This window comes from Oncorhynchus mykiss, chromosome 23 (genome assembly GCF_057628025.1).
Source record: "Oncorhynchus mykiss isolate SJ-2025 chromosome 23, ASM5762802v1, whole genome shotgun sequence".
NCBI lineage: Eukaryota > Metazoa > Chordata > Actinopteri > Salmoniformes > Salmonidae > Oncorhynchus > Oncorhynchus mykiss.
Genome location: NC_143044.1, coordinates 50,296,736 through 50,314,134, shown reverse-complemented (window position 1 = coordinate 50,314,134; position 17,399 = coordinate 50,296,736). Strand labels below are relative to the sequence as shown.

The following is a 17,399-nucleotide window of genomic DNA, read 5'->3' as shown; positions in this document are numbered from 1 at the left end:
GTAAAGCTGCCCAGGTGTAACTAACAGTGTAAAGCTGTCCAGGTGTAACTAACAGTGTAAAGCTGTCAAGGTGTAACTAACAGTGTAAAGCTGCCGAAGTGTAACTAACAGTGTAAAGCTGTCCAGGTGTAACTAACAGTGTAAAGCTGCCCAGGTGTAACTAACAGTGTAAAGCTGTCCAGGTGTAACTAACAGTGTAAAGCTGTCAAGGTGTAACTAACAGTGTAAAGCTGTCCAGGTGTAACTAACAATGTAAAGCTGTCCAGGTGTAACTAACAGTGTAAAGCTGTCCAGGTGTAACTAACAGTGTAAAGCTGTCCAGGTGTAACTAACAGTGTAAAGCTGCCCAGGTGTAACTAACAGTGTAAAGCTGCCCAGGTGTAACTAACAGTGTAAAGCTGCCCAGGTGTAACTAACAGTGTAAAGCTGTCCAGGTGTAACTAACAGTGTAAAGCTGCCCAGGTGTAACTAACAGTGTAAAGCTGCCGAAGTGTAACTAACAGTGTAAAGCTGTCCAGGTGTAACTAACAGTGTAAAGATGCCCAGGTGTAACTAACAGTGTAAAGCTGTCCAGGTGTAACTAACAGTGTAAAGCTGCCCAGGTGTAACTAACAGTGTAAAGCTGTCCAGGTGTAACTAACAGTGTAAAGCTGTCAAGGTGTAACTAACAGTGTAAAGCTGTCCAGGTGTAACTAACAGTGTAAAGCTGCCCAGGTGTAACTAACAGTGTAAAGCTGTCCAGGTGTAACTAACAGTGTAAAGCTGCCCAGGTGTAACTAACAGTGTAAAGCTGTCCAGGTGTAACTAACAGTGTAAAGCTGCCCAGGTGTAACTAACAATGTAAAGCTGCCCAGGTGTAACTAACAGTGTAAAGCTGCCCAGGTGTAACTAACAGTGTAAAGCTGCCCAGGTGTAACTAACAATGTAAAGCTGCCCAGGTGTAACTAACAGTGTAAAGCTGTCCAGGTGTAACTAACAGTGTAAAGCTGTCCAGGTGTAACTAACAGTGTAAAGCTGTCCAGGTGTAACTAACAGTGTAAAGCTGTCCAGGTGTAACTAACAGTGTAAAGCTGTCCAGGTGTAACTAACAGTGTAAAGCTGCCGAAGTGTAACTAACAGTGTAAAGCTGCCCAGGTGTAACTAACAGTGTAAAGCTGTCCAGGTGTAACTAACAGTGTAAAGCTGTCAAGGTGTAACTAACAGTGTAAAGCTGTCCAGGTGTAACTAACAGTGTAAAGCTGCCCAGGTGTAACTAACAGTGTAAAGCTGCCCAGGTGTAACTAACAGTGTAAAGCTGTCCAGGTGTAACTAACAGTGTAAAGCTGCCCAGGTGTAACTAACAGTGTAAAGCTGTCCAGGTGTAACTAACAGTGTAAAGCTGCCCAGGTGTAACTAACAATGTAAAGCTGCCCAGGTGTAACTAACAGTGTAAAGCTGCCCAGGTGTAACTAACAGTGTAAAGCTGCCCAGGTGTAACTAACAGTGTAAAGCTGTCCAGGTGTAACTAACAGTGTAAAGCTGCCGAAGTGTAACTAACAGTGTAAAGCTGTCCAGGTGTAACTAACAGTGTAAAGCTGTCCAGGTGTAACTAACAGTGTAAAGCTGCCCAGGTGTAACTAACAGTGTAAAGCTGCCCAGGTGTAACTAACAGTGTAAAGCTGCCCAGGTGTAACTAACAATGTAAAGCTGCCCAGGTGTAACTAACAGTGTAAAGCTGTCCAGGTGTAACTAACAGTGTAAAGCTGCCCAGGTGTAACTAACAGTGTAAAGCTGTCCAGGTGTAACTAACAGTGTAAAGCTGTCAAGGTGTAACTAACAGTGTAAAGCTGTCCAGGTGTAACTAACAGTGTAAAGCTGCCCAGGTGTAACTAACAGTGTAAAGCTGTCCAGGTGTAACTAACAGTGTAAAGCTGCCCAGGTGTAACTAACAGTGTAAAGCTGTCCAGGTGTAACTAACAGTGTAAAGCTGCCCAGGTGTAACTAACAATGTAAAGCTGCCCAGGTGTAACTAACAGTGTAAAGCTGCCCAGGTGTAACTAACAGTGTAAAGCTGCCCAGGTGTAACTAACAATGTAAAGCTGTCCAGTTGTAACTAACAGTGTAAAGCTGCCCAGGTGTAACTAACAGTGTAAAGCTGCCCAGGTGTAACTAACAGTGTAAAGCTGCCCAGGTGTAACTAACAGTGTAAAGCTGCCCAGGTGTAACTAACAGTGTAAAGCTGCCCAGGTGTAACTAACAGTGTAAAGCTGTCCAGGTGTAACTAACAGTGTAAAGCTGCCCAGGTGTAACTAACAGTGTAAAGCTGCCCAGGTGTAACTAACAGTGTAAAGCTGTCCAGGTGTAACTAACAGTGTAAAGCTGCCCAGGTGTAACTAACAGTGTAAAGCTGCCCAGGTGTAACTAACAGTGTAAAGCTGCCCAGGTGTAACTAACAGTGTAAAGCTGCCCAGGTGTAACTAACAGTGTAAAGCTGCCCAGGTGTAACTAACAGTGTAAAGCTGCCCAGGTGTAACTAACAGTGTAAAGCTGCCCAGGTGTAACTAACAGTGTAAAGCTGTCCAGGTGTAACTAACAGTGTAAAGCTGTCCAGGTGTAACTAACAGTGTAAAGCTGTCCAGGTGTAACTAACAGTGTAAAGCTGTCCAGGTGTAACTAACAGTGTAATGCTGTCCAGGTGTAACTAACAGTGTAAAGCTGCCCAGGTGTAACTAACAGTGTAAAGCTGCCCAGGTGTAACTAACAGTGTAAAGCTGTCCAGGTGTAACTAACAGTGTAAAGCTGCCCAGGTGTAACTAACAGTGTAAAGCTGCCCAGGTGTAACTAACAGTGTAAAGCTGTCCAGGTGTAACTAACAGTGTAAAGCTGTCCAGGTGTAACTAACAGTGTAAAGCTGCCCAGGTGTAACTAACAGTGTAAAGCTGCCCAGGTGTAACTAACAGTGTAAAGCTGCCCAGGTGTAACTAACAGTGTAAAGCTGTCCAGGTGTAACTAACAGTGTAAAGCTGTCAAGGTGTAACTAACAGTGTAAAGCTGCCGAAGTGTAACTAACAGTGTAAAGCTGTCCAGGTGTAACTAACAGTGTAAAGCTGCCCAGGTGTAACTAACAGTGTAAAGCTGTCCAGGTGTAACTAACAGTGTAAAGCTGTCAAGGTGTAACTAACAGTGTAAAGCTGTCCAGGTGTAACTAACAATGTAAAGCTGTCCAGGTGTAACTAACAGTGTAAAGCTGTCCAGGTGTAACTAACAGTGTAAAGCTGCCCAGGTGTAACTAACAGTGTAAAGCTGTCCAGGTGTAACTAACAGTGTAAAGCTGCCCAGGTGTAACTAACAGTGTAAAGCTGTCCAGGTGTAACTAACAGTGTAAAGCTGTCCAGGTGTAACTAACAGTGTAAAGCTGTCCAGGTGTAACTAACAGTGTAAAGCTGTCCAGGTGTAACTAACAGTGTAAAGCTGCCGAAGTGTAACTAACAGTGTAAAGCTGCCCAGGTGTAACTAACAGTGTAAAGCTGTCCAGGTGTAACTAACAGTGTAAAGCTGTCAAGGTGTAACTAACAGTGTAAAGCTGTCCAGGTGTAACTAACAGTGTAAAGCTGCCCAGGTGTAACTAACAGTGTAAAGCTGCCCAGGTGTAACTAACAGTGTAAAGCTGTCCAGGTGTAACTAACAGTGTAAAGCTGCCCAGGTGTAACTAACAGTGTAAAGCTGTCCAGGTGTAACTAACAGTGTAAAGCTGCCCAGGTGTAACTAACAATGTAAAGCTGCCCAGGTGTAACTAACAGTGTAAAGCTGCCCAGGTGTAACTAACAGTGTAAAGCTGCCCAGGTGTAACTAACAGTGTAAAGCTGTCCAGGTGTAACTAACAGTGTAAAGCTGCCGAAGTGTAACTAACAGTGTAAAGCTGTCCAGGTGTAACTAACAGTGTAAAGCTGTCCAGGTGTAACTAACAGTGTAAAGCTGCCCAGGTGTAACTAACAGTGTAAAGCTGCCCAGGTGTAACTAACAGTGTAAAGCTGCCCAGGTGTAACTAACAATGTAAAGCTGCCCAGGTGTAACTAACAGTGTAAAGCTGTCCAGGTGTAACTAACAGTGTAAAGCTGCCCAGGTGTAACTAACAGTGTAAAGCTGTCCAGGTGTAACTAACAGTGTAAAGCTGTCAAGGTGTAACTAACAGTGTAAAGCTGTCCAGGTGTAACTAACAGTGTAAAGCTGCCCAGGTGTAACTAACAGTGTAAAGCTGTCCAGGTGTAACTAACAGTGTAAAGCTGCCCAGGTGTAACTAACAGTGTAAAGCTGTCCAGGTGTAACTAACAGTGTAAAGCTGCCCAGGTGTAACTAACAATGTAAAGCTGCCCAGGTGTAACTAACAGTGTAAAGCTGCCCAGGTGTAACTAACAGTGTAAAGCTGCCCAGGTGTAACTAACAATGTAAAGCTGTCCAGTTGTAACTAACAGTGTAAAGCTGCCCAGGTGTAACTAACAGTGTAAAGCTGCCCAGGTGTAACTAACAGTGTAAAGCTGCCCAGGTGTAACTAACAGTGTAAAGCTGCCCAGGTGTAACTAACAGTGTAAAGCTGCCCAGGTGTAACTAACAGTGTAAAGCTGTCCAGGTGTAACTAACAGTGTAAAGCTGCCCAGGTGTAACTAACAGTGTAAAGCTGCCCAGGTGTAACTAACAGTGTAAAGCTGTCCAGGTGTAACTAACAGTGTAAAGCTGCCCAGGTGTAACTAACAGTGTAAAGCTGCCCAGGTGTAACTAACAGTGTAAAGCTGTCCAGGTGTAACTAACAGTGTAAAGCTGCCCAGGTGTAACTAACAGTGTAAAGCTGCCCAGGTGTAACTAACAGTGTAAAGCTGTCCAGGTGTAACTAACAGTGTAAAGCTGTCCAGGTGTAACTAACAATGTAAAGCTGTCCAGGTGTAACTAACAGTGTAAAGCTGCCCAGGTGTAACTAACAGTGTAAAGCTGCCCAGGTGTAACTAACAGTGTAAAGCTGCCCAGGTGTAACTAACAGTGTAAAGCTGCCCAGGTGTAACTAACAGTGTAAAGCTGTCCAGGTGTAACTAACAGTGTAAAGCTGTCCAGGTGTAACTAACAGTGTAAAGCTGTCCAGGTGTAACTAACAGTGTAAAGCTGTCCAGGTGTAACTAACAGTGTAATGCTGTCCAGGTGTAACTAACAGTGTAAAGCTGCCCAGGTGTAACTAACAGTGTAAAGCTGCCCAGGTGTAACTAACAGTGTAAAGCTGTCCAGGTGTAACTAACAGTGTAAAGCTGCCCAGGTGTAACTAACAGTGTAAAGCTGCCCAGGTGTAACTAACAGTGTAAAGCTGTCCAGGTGTAACTAACAGTGTAAAGCTGCCCAGGTGTAACTAACAATGTAAAGCTGCCCAGGTGTAACTAACAGTGTAAAGCTGCCCAGGTGTAACTAACAGTGTAAAGCTGCCCAGGTGTAACTAACAGTGTAAAGCTGTCCAGGTGTAACTAACAGTGTAAAGCTGTCCAGGTGTAACTAACAGTGTAAAGCTGCCCAGGTGTAACTAACAGTGTAAAGCTGCCCAGGTGTAACTAACAGTGTAAAGCTGCCCAGGTGTAACTAACAGTGTAAAGCTGCCCAGGTGTAACTAACAGTGTAAAGCTGCCCAGGTGTAACTAACAGTGTAAAGCTGCCCAGGTGTAACTAACAGTGTAAAGCTGCCCAGGTGTAACTAACAGTGTAAAGCTGTCCAGGTGTAACTAACAGTGTAAAGCTGTCCAGGTGTAACTAACAGTGTAAAGCTGTCCAGGTGTAACTAACAGTGTAAAGCTGTCCAGGTGTAACTAACAGTGTAAAGCTGTCCAGGTGTAACTAACAGTGTAAAGCTGTCCAGGTGTAACTAACAGTGTAAAGCTGTCCAGGTGTAACTAACAGTGTAAAGCTGTCCAGGTGTAACTAACAGTGTAAAGCTGTCCAGGTGTAACTAACAGTGTAAAGCTGCCCAGGTGTAACTAACAGTGTAAAGCTGTCCAGATGTAATGTTTTTTAATTTTTTAAATGTCTTTGTGTCTCATCACTGTCTTCACATGAAGAGCTAATATGTGAAATGGGATGCAACCAGCAAAGTTACATCTATATGACGATCATATATTCATGTGCTCCTTCTCTGGTTCAGGCTGTTGAAGTGCTCCAGACTGCTTTTTAGTCACTGCAGGACTCCCTTTTATGGTCTCAAACTGATTTAGAATGTACAAAAAACTAAATTCATCACCTTTACCAGAGCTTGAACTCAGCCAGAGAAGGTTAGCATTGTCACATCTGGTGGCTTATCCGTTGAAAAAGTGTCATCTTACAAATACCTAGGTTGTCCTTTAAAGTTCATGTGGATAATCTTGTGACAAAGCTTAAATTGAAATTGTTTTTTTTTATTTTCGTAATAAGGCTTGCTTCCCACTTATGACTAGAAAGAAGCTTGTTCAGGCCACTTTTCTCTCTGTAATTGAGTATGTTGACTTGTTGTGTATGTGTTCATCTACAAAGCTCTTTTGGGTAAACTCCCTCTTTACTTCTGTAGTCTGGTCTCCTTCACCACCAGCAGTCACCATACCTGGTCTGCTAGGTGGTTGCTACTTAGTCCCCAGTACATTCACAGTATTAGGCAAGACTGCCATCTCTTCTTGTGCACCAGAGGCATGGAATAGTCTACAATCCATGCTTCATCTAGATATGTTAGTGCCAGTGAATGATTGTAAAATATTGATGGGAGACTGTTACGGAGGGGTGTAAATGCTTTTTTTAGGCTGGGTCATGTTGTGTTGTATGTTTTAACTATGCAATGTATTGATTGTTTCTGCCTTCTTGGCCACGTCTCCCTTGAAAAAGAGACTCTGGGTCTCAATGGGCTTTTCCTGGTTAAATAAAGGTTAAAAATATATTTTTTAACTTTAACAAAGACATCTAAAACCCACCCATTTCACTTCATGTCAATGTAGCGGTTGGTTCTGTTTTATGTCCCCAGATCACATTCTGGAACACTCCGAGGACGACACCAAGTCTCTATTCTCCATCATCAAGATCATCAGTGACCTGCTACACTTCAAAGGCTCCCAAAAACACGAGTTTGACTCTCGCTGGAAGAGCTTCAACCTGGTCAAGAAGTCCATGGAGAACAGGGTGAGATACATAACTAGAACGCCATACTGGAGCCGTGGTGGAACTTGTGTGATTCAATGACATATTTATCTTCAATGAATGAATGCTGGTCATGTAAGGCACCCACAGACTTATCTAACATATATTGTAAGAGTTTAGTGTTGATTTCTGATCAGTACAAGGCCCTTGCCAAAAGTAGTGCATTACATAGGGAATAGGGCCCAGCCTTGGTTTAGACAGTAGTTCATTACATAGGGAATAGGGCCCAGCCTTGGTCTAGACAGTAGTTCATTACATAGGGAATAGGGCCCAGCCTTGGTCTAGACAGTAGTTCATTACATAGGGAATAGGGCCCAGCCTTGGTCTAGACAGTAGTTCATTACATAGGGAATAGGGCCCAGACTTGGTCTAGAAAGTAGTGCATTACATAGGGAATAGGGCCCAGCCTTGGTCTAGACAATAGTTCATTACATAGGGAATATGGCCCAGCCTTGGTCTAGACAGTAGTTCATTACATAGGGAATAGGGCCCAGCCTTGGTCTAGACAGTAGGTCATTACATAGGGAATAGGGCCCAGACTTGGTCTAGAAAGTAGTGCATTACATAGGGAATAGGGCCCAGCCTTGGTCTAGACAGTAGTTCATTACATAGGGAATAGGGCCCAGCCTTGGTCTAGACAGTAGTTCATTACATAGGGAATAGGGCCCAGCCTTGGTCTAGACAGTAGTTCATTACATAGGGAATAGGGCCCAGCCTTGGTCTAGACAGTAGTTCATTATATAGGGATTAGGGCCCAGCCTTGGTCTAGACAGTAGTTCATTACATAGGGAATAGGGCCCAGCCTTTGTCTAGACAGTAGTTCATTACATAGGGAATAGGGCCCAGCCTTGGTTTAGACAGTAGTTCATTACATAGGGAAAAGGGCCCAGCCTTGGTCTAGACAGTAGTTCATTGCATAGGGAATAGGGCCCAGCCTTGGTCTAGACAGTAGTGCATTACATAGGGAATATGGCCCAGCCTTGGTTTAGACAGTAGTTCATTACATAGGGAATATGGCCCAGCCTTGGTCTAGACATAGGGAATAGGTCCCAGCCTTGGTCTAGACAGTAGTTCATTACATAGGGAATAGGGCCCAGCCTTGGTCTAGACAGTAGTTCATTACATAGAGAATAGCGCCCAGCCTTGGTCTAGACAGTAGTTACTAATTTCTCTTCTCCTGTTCCACCTAAAGCTTCATGGCAGGAAGCAGCACATCAGAGCCCTACTGATCGACAGAGTTATGCTACAGCATGAGGTAGGACCTCTGTCGCTCTCTCTGGCGCTCTCTATCTCACTCTCTCTATCTCGCTCTCTGTCTCTATCTCGCTCTCTGTCTCTCTCTCTGTCTCGCTCTCTGTCTCGCTCTCTGTCTCGCTCTCTGTCTCGCTCTCTGTCTCGCTCTCTGTCTCGCTCTCTGTCTCGCTCTCTGTCTCGCTCTCTGTCTCGCTCTCTCTCATTCTCTGTCTCGCTCTCTGGCGCTCTCGCTCTCTGGCGCTCTCGCTTTCTGGCGCTCTCGCTATCTGGCGCTCTCGCTCTGTGGCGCTCTCGCTCTGTGTCTCTCTCGCTCTGTGTCTCTCTCGCTCTGTGTCTCTCTCGCTCTGTCTCTCTCTCGCTCTGTGTGTGTGTGCTATCCATTCTCAAGTGTCTGCTGCTGTCATGGAATAATCTGTCTGTGTTTCTATTACCCCTGGTAGTAACCCAGCTGCTGTTTAACTGTCATGTGTTTTGTGTTGTCCAGCTTCGTAAGCTAACAGTGGAGGGGTGTGAGTACAGGAGTATCCACCAGGAACTGATGAGGGATCTGCTGAGGCTATCCACCAGCACCTACAGTCAGGTTAGCCCAGTTCACTGTTTTAGAGTTCACTTCCACACATGTTTGTTTTAGAGTTCAGGAAAATGGTGTCAGGAAAGTAACCTCACACTCAATGTCAACAAAACAAAGGAGATGATCGTGGACTTCAGGAAACAGCAGAAGGAGCAGCCCCCTATCTACATTGACGGGACAGTAGTGGAGAGGGTGGAGGGTTTTAAGTTCCTCGGCGTACACATCACGGACAAACTGAAATGGTCTACCCACACAGACAGCGTGGTGAAGAAGGCGCAGCAGCGTCTCTTCAAGCTCAGGAGGCTGAAGAAATTTGGCTTGTCACCAAAAACACTCACAAACTTTTACAGATGCACAATCACCACCTGGTACAGCAGCTGCTCCGCCCACAACCGTAAGGCTCCCCAGAACCCAGTGAGGTCTGCACAAACTACCTGCTCTCCAGGACACCTACACCACCCGAGCCACTGCCTGTTCACCCTGCTATCATCCAGAAGGTGAGGTCAGTACAGGTGCATCAAAGCTGGGACCGAGAGACTGAAGAACAGCTTCTGTCTCAAGGCCATCAGACTGTTAAACAGCCACCACTAACATTGAGTGGCTGCTGCCAACATACGGACACAACTCCAGCACTTTAATAATGGAAAAATTGATGTAATCAATTTATCACTAGCCACTTTATATTATATAATATTTACTTACCCTACGTTACTCATCTCATATGTATATACTGCACTCTATACCATCTACTGCATCTTGCCATCTTTATGTAATACATGTATCACTAGCCACTTTATATTATATAATATTTACTTACCCTACATTACTCATCTCATATGTATATACTGTACGCTATACCATCTACTGCATCTTGCCATCTTTATATAATTAAATGTATCACTAGCCACTTTAAACAATGCCACTTTATATAATGTTCTCATACCCCACATTACTCATCTCATATGTATATACTGTACTCTATACCATCTACGCCTGACTCTACAAAGCCCCCGCTTGACTCTAAAAAGCCCACGCCTGGCTCTACAAATCCTCCGCCTGGCTCCTCCGAACCTCCACCTGAATCCTCCGAGCCCCCACCTGAATCCTCCGAGCTCTCACCCGAGCCCTCCGAGCTCTCACCCGAGCCCTCATCTGGCTCCTTTAGAAGCAAAGTCACGCCATCCTCCATCAAATGTGGACCTGCTGACAAAATCTTCGACCTGACTCTGTTCAAGCAAAGGGATATCGGGGACAAAGTGGCAGAAAAGAAAGTAAAAGAAGGACCAAAAGATCTTACCAAACCTGAGAAAGTCTTGAAATTTCTCACCGATCCTGTATCAAAAATCTAAGCATACTTTTTACAGAGAGCCATGGCAATTTTTTGATGTCGGAAATCTGATTCTACAACGAGAGGATATATACCCAAAATACCTCCGTTTGTTGGTCACGTTATGTTGAGAAATCCACCGGACATAGCGGTCACGACAACGCCGGAAAAAAAATCAAAATTATATCCATAATATCGACAGAAACATGGCAAACGTTTTTTATAATCAATCCTCAAGGTGTTTTTTAAATATCTATTTGATAATATATCAACCGGGACAATTGGCTTTTCAGTAGGAACGAGAGGAAAAATGACTACCTTTACGCAATAATCACTCTGAGAGCCCTCAGCTGGCCACTTACGCAATGTAGTCATTTACGCTCATTCTTCAACATAAAGGCGTGAAACTATGTTGCTGTAGACACCTTAGGGAATATGCAGAAAAAAGGAATCTGGTTGATATCCCTTTCAATGGCCAATAGGGGTGCATAGGAACACAACGATTTCAAAATAAGAGGCACTTCCTGATTGGATTTTCCTCAGGGTTTCGACTGCAATATCGTTCTGTTATACTCGCAGACAATATTTTGACAGTTTTGGAAACTTTAGAGTGTTTTCTATCCTAAGCTGTCAATTATATGCATATTCTAGCATCTGGTCGTGAGAAATAGGCAGTTTACTTTGGGAACGTTATTTTTCCAAAAATAGTGCCCCCTAGTTTCAAGAGGTTAATAATCCACTCAGTTTCCCTCCATCATAATGCATACAAAATTAATCCCAAACGTTACTAATAAACTTTTCCAAACAAGTCAAACAACATTTATAATCAAACCTTAGGTATCCTAATTTGTAAATAAATGAAAACATTTAAGATGGAGAATAGTATGTTCATTACCGGAGATAAATAAGAAAGAATGCGCTTTCCTCCACGCACTTGGAAACACTACAGCCAAAATGGGAGCCACCTAGAAAAACTACAATTTCTGGGTAATTTTTCCCAAAACCAGCCTGAAACTCTTTCTAAAGACTGTTGACATCTAGTGGAAGCCACAGGAACTGCAATCTGGGAGGACTTGGCCATATTATTAAAATACTAGCCATTGAAAATATTGGTAAGCTGAATTGTTTTTTTGGGGGATGGTTTGTCCTCTGGGTTTCGCCTTCCATATCAGTTCTGTTATACTCACAGACATTATTTTAACAGTTTTAGAAACTTTAGAGTGTTTTCTATCCAAATCTACCAATTATATGAATATCCTAGCTTCTGGGCCTGAGTAACAGGCAGTTTACTTTGGAAACGCTTTGCATCGAGATGTCAAAATACTGCCCCCTACCCCAGAGAGGTTAACAAGACATTTGCGGAGTGGTTGAAAAACAAGTTTTAATGACTCCAACCAAAGTGTTTGTTATCTTCCAACTTCAACTATACCAGGCAAATCTGTCTAGGGAAATGATTTCCTGAACATTTGAAGGTTTCCAGGTGATTTGTTCTCACCCACTGTTTCCTATAATAGCTTTTTGTTTTTTATTATGGGTAACATGTTAATTTCATACTGATGCTGTTCTTCAAACATTTGTTCTTATCATATCAGAGTTGAATAAATAATAATAGTGTATAAGACTTTTGTACATTTTGTACCTAAACCTAAACAAATAATTTATTTGTTTAATAAAATTAAAAAAAGCTCCAGAATAACGGCCTTTTGTGTTCTTTCTAATTGCATCTTGTTAGTGACTTTTACCATATGTTTAAATGGAATGCTGTCAAGAAAGAATGTATTCCATCGTTTTTATAGGCCTGATTTGGTACAATTCTATAATTGCGATCAGACTCACAAACAGCGCATGCCACACGCTTCTGGTACTCTAAAAAGTGGGACAGGGTTGGCAGGTCTGTAAATGGCATATATAATATCATATATTGTACCTCAAAACATATTAGAGGAGAATTTTAATTCTGAACAATGGGTTTTCTCTCTTGTTTTTTTGAGGAAGTGGCGAGGAGAGAGGATGCAAGGAAGGAATCAAGGAAAATGTATTAAGAAAGAAACACCATTTGAGTGTCTCTCCCCCCATGTGTGCTCCTCCAGGTGCGTAGCCGGGCTCAGAGTGTGCTGTTCACGGCTCTGGGAACCTATAACTTCTGCTGCAGGGACGTGATCCCCCGTGTGCTGCAGTTCCTGGAACCAGACCGCTCCCACGTCACACAGCAGCAGTTCAAAGTAGGACTCGCTCTCTGTCCTGTCTCGCTCTCTGTCCTGTCTCGCTCTCTGTCCTGTTTCTCCAATACTCTTATTCTGTCCACACACACGGTCTAGGCTGGTTATTGAAAATTGATTGAGTCATTTATTGATCAATCAGCTGACTAAATTATTGTTTGACTGACTGATTGAATGAATGTTATACAATTAACAAAAACTTTAAACGCAACATGTAGGTTTTATGAGCTGCACTAAAAGATCACAAATGTTCCATATTCACAGATGTTGTGCAGAAATGTTTACATTTCACTTTTGTCAAGATAACACATCCACCTGACAGGTGTGGGATATCAATAAGCTTATTAAACAGCATGATAATTACACAGCTGCACTTTGTGCTGTGGACAATAAAAGGCCACTGTAAAATGTGCAGTTCTGTCACACAGCACAATGCCACAGATCTCGCAAGTTTTCAGGGAGCGCACAATTGGCATGCTGACTGCAGGGATGTCCACCAGAGCTGTTGCCAGAGAATTTAATGTATATTTCTTTACCATAATCACTGCCTCTAACGTTGTTTTAGATAATTTGTCCGTATGTGCAACCGGCTTCACAACCGCGGACCACGTGTGGGCGAGCGGATTATTGATGTGAACAGAGTGCCCCCAGGCATAAGCTACGGACAACGAACACAATTGCATTTTATCGATGGCAATTTGAATGCACAGAAACATCCTGACAAGATCATGAGGCCCATTTCTTAAGATTTAATTTAAGACATTTAAGATGTCTGACTGTTACGCACGCCTCTATGAAGAGGGAACGCAACACCCGGCTACAACTAAACTCTCTGTGAAGTGAAAGAGGTATGGACTGTAGGTGCGAGTAAGGATGACAACAGACAGAATGTGGTACCGTTTACAAGGACTTTATTCCTGTACACGGTAATATGGGGAAAAGGGGCTGGACGGAACCAAAGCAAAGAAAGTAAATCTTAAAGTCCCCCCCTCTCCTATCTTACCTGCCTACCCACCACTTACCTAATTTAGCACCACCTGGTGCCCTAACCAAAATACAGGGGGTGGTCCGCCCAGGTCTTACCTAGTGTGCCTAGACAGTGAATATACTACGGGTATATGTATGCCCGCGGGCCTCTTGCCTAAGCACTCCCAAGGTGCCTTCCCCTTCCCCCCTGGGAACAAATGAAACAAAATATTAAACAATTTCACAAACAAACTAAGAAACAAAGGACATCAAATAAGCTCTACCTGAGCAACAAATCACAGAACATACCAACTCTCAGCAATGAACTCCCAGCAAAATCAACCTCTAGCAAAATCTCTGCATCACAATCAATCGCTCTACAATGACCTCCCAGCAAATCTCTCTATCACAAACAATCGCTCTGCAATGACCTCCCAGCAAATCTCTCTAGCAAATCTCTATCACAAACAATCGCTCTGCAATGACCTTGTATAAATCTCTCCCTCCTGAACAGAACACTGGCTTTTATATAGCTTCAGAAGGAACAGGTAATTGGAGACAGCTGCGTCTTGACGAGGGGGCGGGGTCAGCTCTCCAATTAGCCCTGGAGTCGACCAATCAGCTGCTTGAGGGATTTCAGGAAGCCATTTCCTGAAATAAACACATGCAAATACACAAACTACAACACATAAACTGGGGAACGTAACACTGACCGACAGATGCATATCTGTATTCCCAGTCATGTGAAATCCATAGATTAGGGCCTAATGAATTCATTTCAATTGACTGATTTCCTAATAAATCTTTGAAATTGTTGCATGTTGCGTTTATATTTTTGTTCAATATTCAGTGGGGCAAAAAAGTATTTAGTCAGCCACCAATTGTGCAAGTTCTCCCACTTAAAAAGATGAGAGAGGCCTGTAATTTTCATCATAGGTACACTTCAACTATGACAGATAAATGAGAAAACAAAATCCAGAAAATCACATTGTAGGATTTTTTATGAATTTATTTGCAAATTATGGTGGAAAATAAGTATTTGGTCACCTACAAACAAGCAAGATTTCTGGCTCTCACAGACCTGTAACTTCTTCTTTAAGAGGCTCCTCTGTCCTCCACTATTTACCTGTATTAATGGCACCTGTTTGAACTTGTTATCAGTATAAAAGACACCTGTCCACAACCTCAAACAGTCACACTCCAAACTCCACTATGGCCAAGACCAAAGAGCTGTCAAAGGACACCAGAAACAACATTTTAGACCTGCACCAGGCTGGGAAGACTGAATCTGCAATAGGTAAGCAGCTTGGTTTGAAGAAATCAACTGTGGTGGCAATTATTAGGAAATGGAAGACATACAAGACCACTGATAATCTCCCTCAATCTGGGGCTCCACGCAAGATCTCACCCCTTGGGGTCAAAATGATCACAAGAACGGTGAGCAGAAATCCCAGAATCACACGGGGGGACCTAGTGAATGACCTGCAGAGAGCTGGGACCAAATTAACAAAGCCTACCATCAGTAACACGCTACGCCGCCAGGGACTCAAATCCTGCAGTGCCAGACGTGTCCCCCTGCTTAAGCCAGTACATGTCCAGGCCCGTCTGAAGTTTGCTAGAGAGCATTTGGATGATCCAGAAGAAGATTGGGAGAATGTCATATGGTCAGATGAAACCAAAATATAACTTTTTGGTAAAAACTCAACTCGTCGTGTTTGGAGGACAAAGAATGCTGAGTTGCATCCAAAGAACACCATACCTACTGTGAAGCATGGGGGTGGAAACATCATGCTTTGGGGCTGTTTTTCTTCAAAGGGACCAGGGCGACTGATCCATGTAAAGGAAAGAATGAATGGGGCCATGTATCGTGAGATTTTGAGTGAAAACCTCCTTCCATTAGCAAGGGCATTGAAGATGAAACATGGCTGGGTCTTTCATCATGACAATGATCCCAAACACACCGCCCGGGTAACGAAGGAGTGGCTCCGTAAGAAGCATTTCAAGGTCCTGGAGTGGCCTAGCCAGTCTCCAGATCTCAACCCCATTGAAAATCTTTGGAGGGAGTTGAAAGTCTGTGTTTCCCAGCAACAGCCCCAAAACATCACTGCTCTAGAGGAGATCTGAATGGAGGAATGGGCCAAAATACCAGCAACAGTGTGTGAAAACCTTGTGAAGACTAACAGAAAACGTTTGACCTCTGTCATTGCCAACAAAGGGTATATAACAAAGTATTGAGAAACTTTTGTTATTGACCAAATACTTATTTTCCACCATAATTTGCAAATAAATTCATTAAAAATCCTACAATGTGATTTTCTGGATTATTTTTTCTAATTTTGTCTGTCATAGTTGAAGTGTACCTATGATAAAAATTACAGGCCTCATCTTTTTAAGTGGGAGAACTTGCACAATTGCTGGCTGACTAAATACTTTTTTGCCCCACTGTAAATGGAGAAAATTTAAAATAACTGATCCCTCTTCCTTCTATTTCCCCATCCTTCATTGTCTTTATCCTTCCTCATCTCTCTCTCCGCTCTCTCCTCTCTCTCCTCCCGCCCTCTCTCCTCTCGCTCTCTCTCTCCTCTCGCTCTCTCTCTCCTCTCGCTCTCTCTCTCCTTTCGCTCTCTCTCTCTCCTCTCGGGCGCTCTCTCTCTCTCCTCTCGGGCGCTCTCTCTCTCTCCTCTCGGGCGCTCTCTCTCTCTCCTCTCGGGCGCTCTCTCTCTCTCCTCTCGGGCGCTCTCTCTCTCTTCTCTCGGGCGCTCTCTCTCTCTTCTCTCGGGCGCTCTCTCTCTCCTCTCGGGCGCTCTCTCTCTCCTCTCGGGCGCTCTCTCTCTCCTCTCGGGCGCTCTCTCTCTCCTCTCGGGCGCTCTCTCTCTCCTCTCGGGCGCTCTCTCTCTCCTCTCGGGCGCTCTCTCTCTCCTCTCCGCTCGCACTCTCTCTCCTCTCGCTCGTGATCTCTCTCCTCTCGATCTCGATCTCTCTACTCTCGCGCTCTCTCTCTCTCTCTCTCTCTCTAGGGTGCCTTATACTGTCTCTTGGGGAACCACAGTGGGGTGTGCCTGGCCAACCTGCACGACTGGGACTGCATCACCCTGACCTGGCCTGCCATCGTCCGCTCAGGACTCAGCTCAGCTATGTCCCTGGAGAAGCCCTCCATCGTCCGCCTGTTCGACGACCTCGCTGACAAGATCCACCGCCAGTACGAGACCATCGGCATAGACTTTGCTGTAAGAGTCTCTTCCTGCCTTTCCATTGGTCAAAATTATCATTACAACCATCTGGGTTTTAATGACACCATGTCCTGATTGTAAAGTGAAAGTAATAACGTCATGACATCATTACTGCAGCTCCAGACCTCGTCCTATATAACATGTATAATAATATATGATTAAACCTCTTAACTGTAATGTAGATCCCATCAGAATGCCGTGCGGTGGCGGTGCAGCTCCAGACCTCTGGTGTTCCTCTGCCCCCGGAACCTGTCCCCTCAGACCAAGAAGAAGCAGAGGGCCTCAGGAAGCAGGAGGAGAAGAACTTAGACTCTGAACAGTGAGTACATATCTATTTTATCAGACAGCAAGAAGAGTGCTGGACACTGCTAATGAATAAACACTACAATACTGTTGTTGGACTGTGTACAAAATCTTCAACTTGCATTTGTATTGGTGTATTATTACACTAGCAAAGGTCTACCAGTTCCCATTGTTAAACTAATCCCTCAGTTATGTCTACAGTATAATGTCCACACACTTTCCAAACTACTACTGTGCTGTCTCCCTCAGGAAATATGACAAGCTGGTTGGTGAACTTCTGGACCGCCTCAATGACAGAAACATGTAGGTTCACCTCGTCTCGATGACAGAAACATGTAGGTTCACCTCGTCTCGATGACAGAAAC

General features: G+C 43.9%; 1 protein-coding gene across 3 annotated transcripts in view; it reads left to right on the top strand.

The window, feature by feature from the left end:
- The window catches only part of LOC110503043 (proteasome activator complex subunit 4B), a 97,662-nt gene that overhangs the window by 45,196 nt on the left and 35,067 nt on the right, over positions 1–17,399 (top strand). For all 3 annotated transcript variants that reach the window (XM_090217579.1, XM_036960897.2, XM_036960896.2), the window contains 7 exons: positions 6,992–7,146; positions 8,357–8,419; positions 8,903–8,998; positions 12,407–12,538; positions 16,519–16,728; positions 16,914–17,050; positions 17,284–17,337. In XM_090217579.1, coding sequence (XP_090073705.1) covers positions 6,992–7,146; positions 8,357–8,419; positions 8,903–8,998; positions 12,407–12,538; positions 16,519–16,728; positions 16,914–17,050; positions 17,284–17,337 — 847 coding nt within the window. The remainder of the gene's footprint in view (positions 1–6,991; positions 7,147–8,356; positions 8,420–8,902; positions 8,999–12,406; positions 12,539–16,518; positions 16,729–16,913; positions 17,051–17,283; positions 17,338–17,399) is intronic.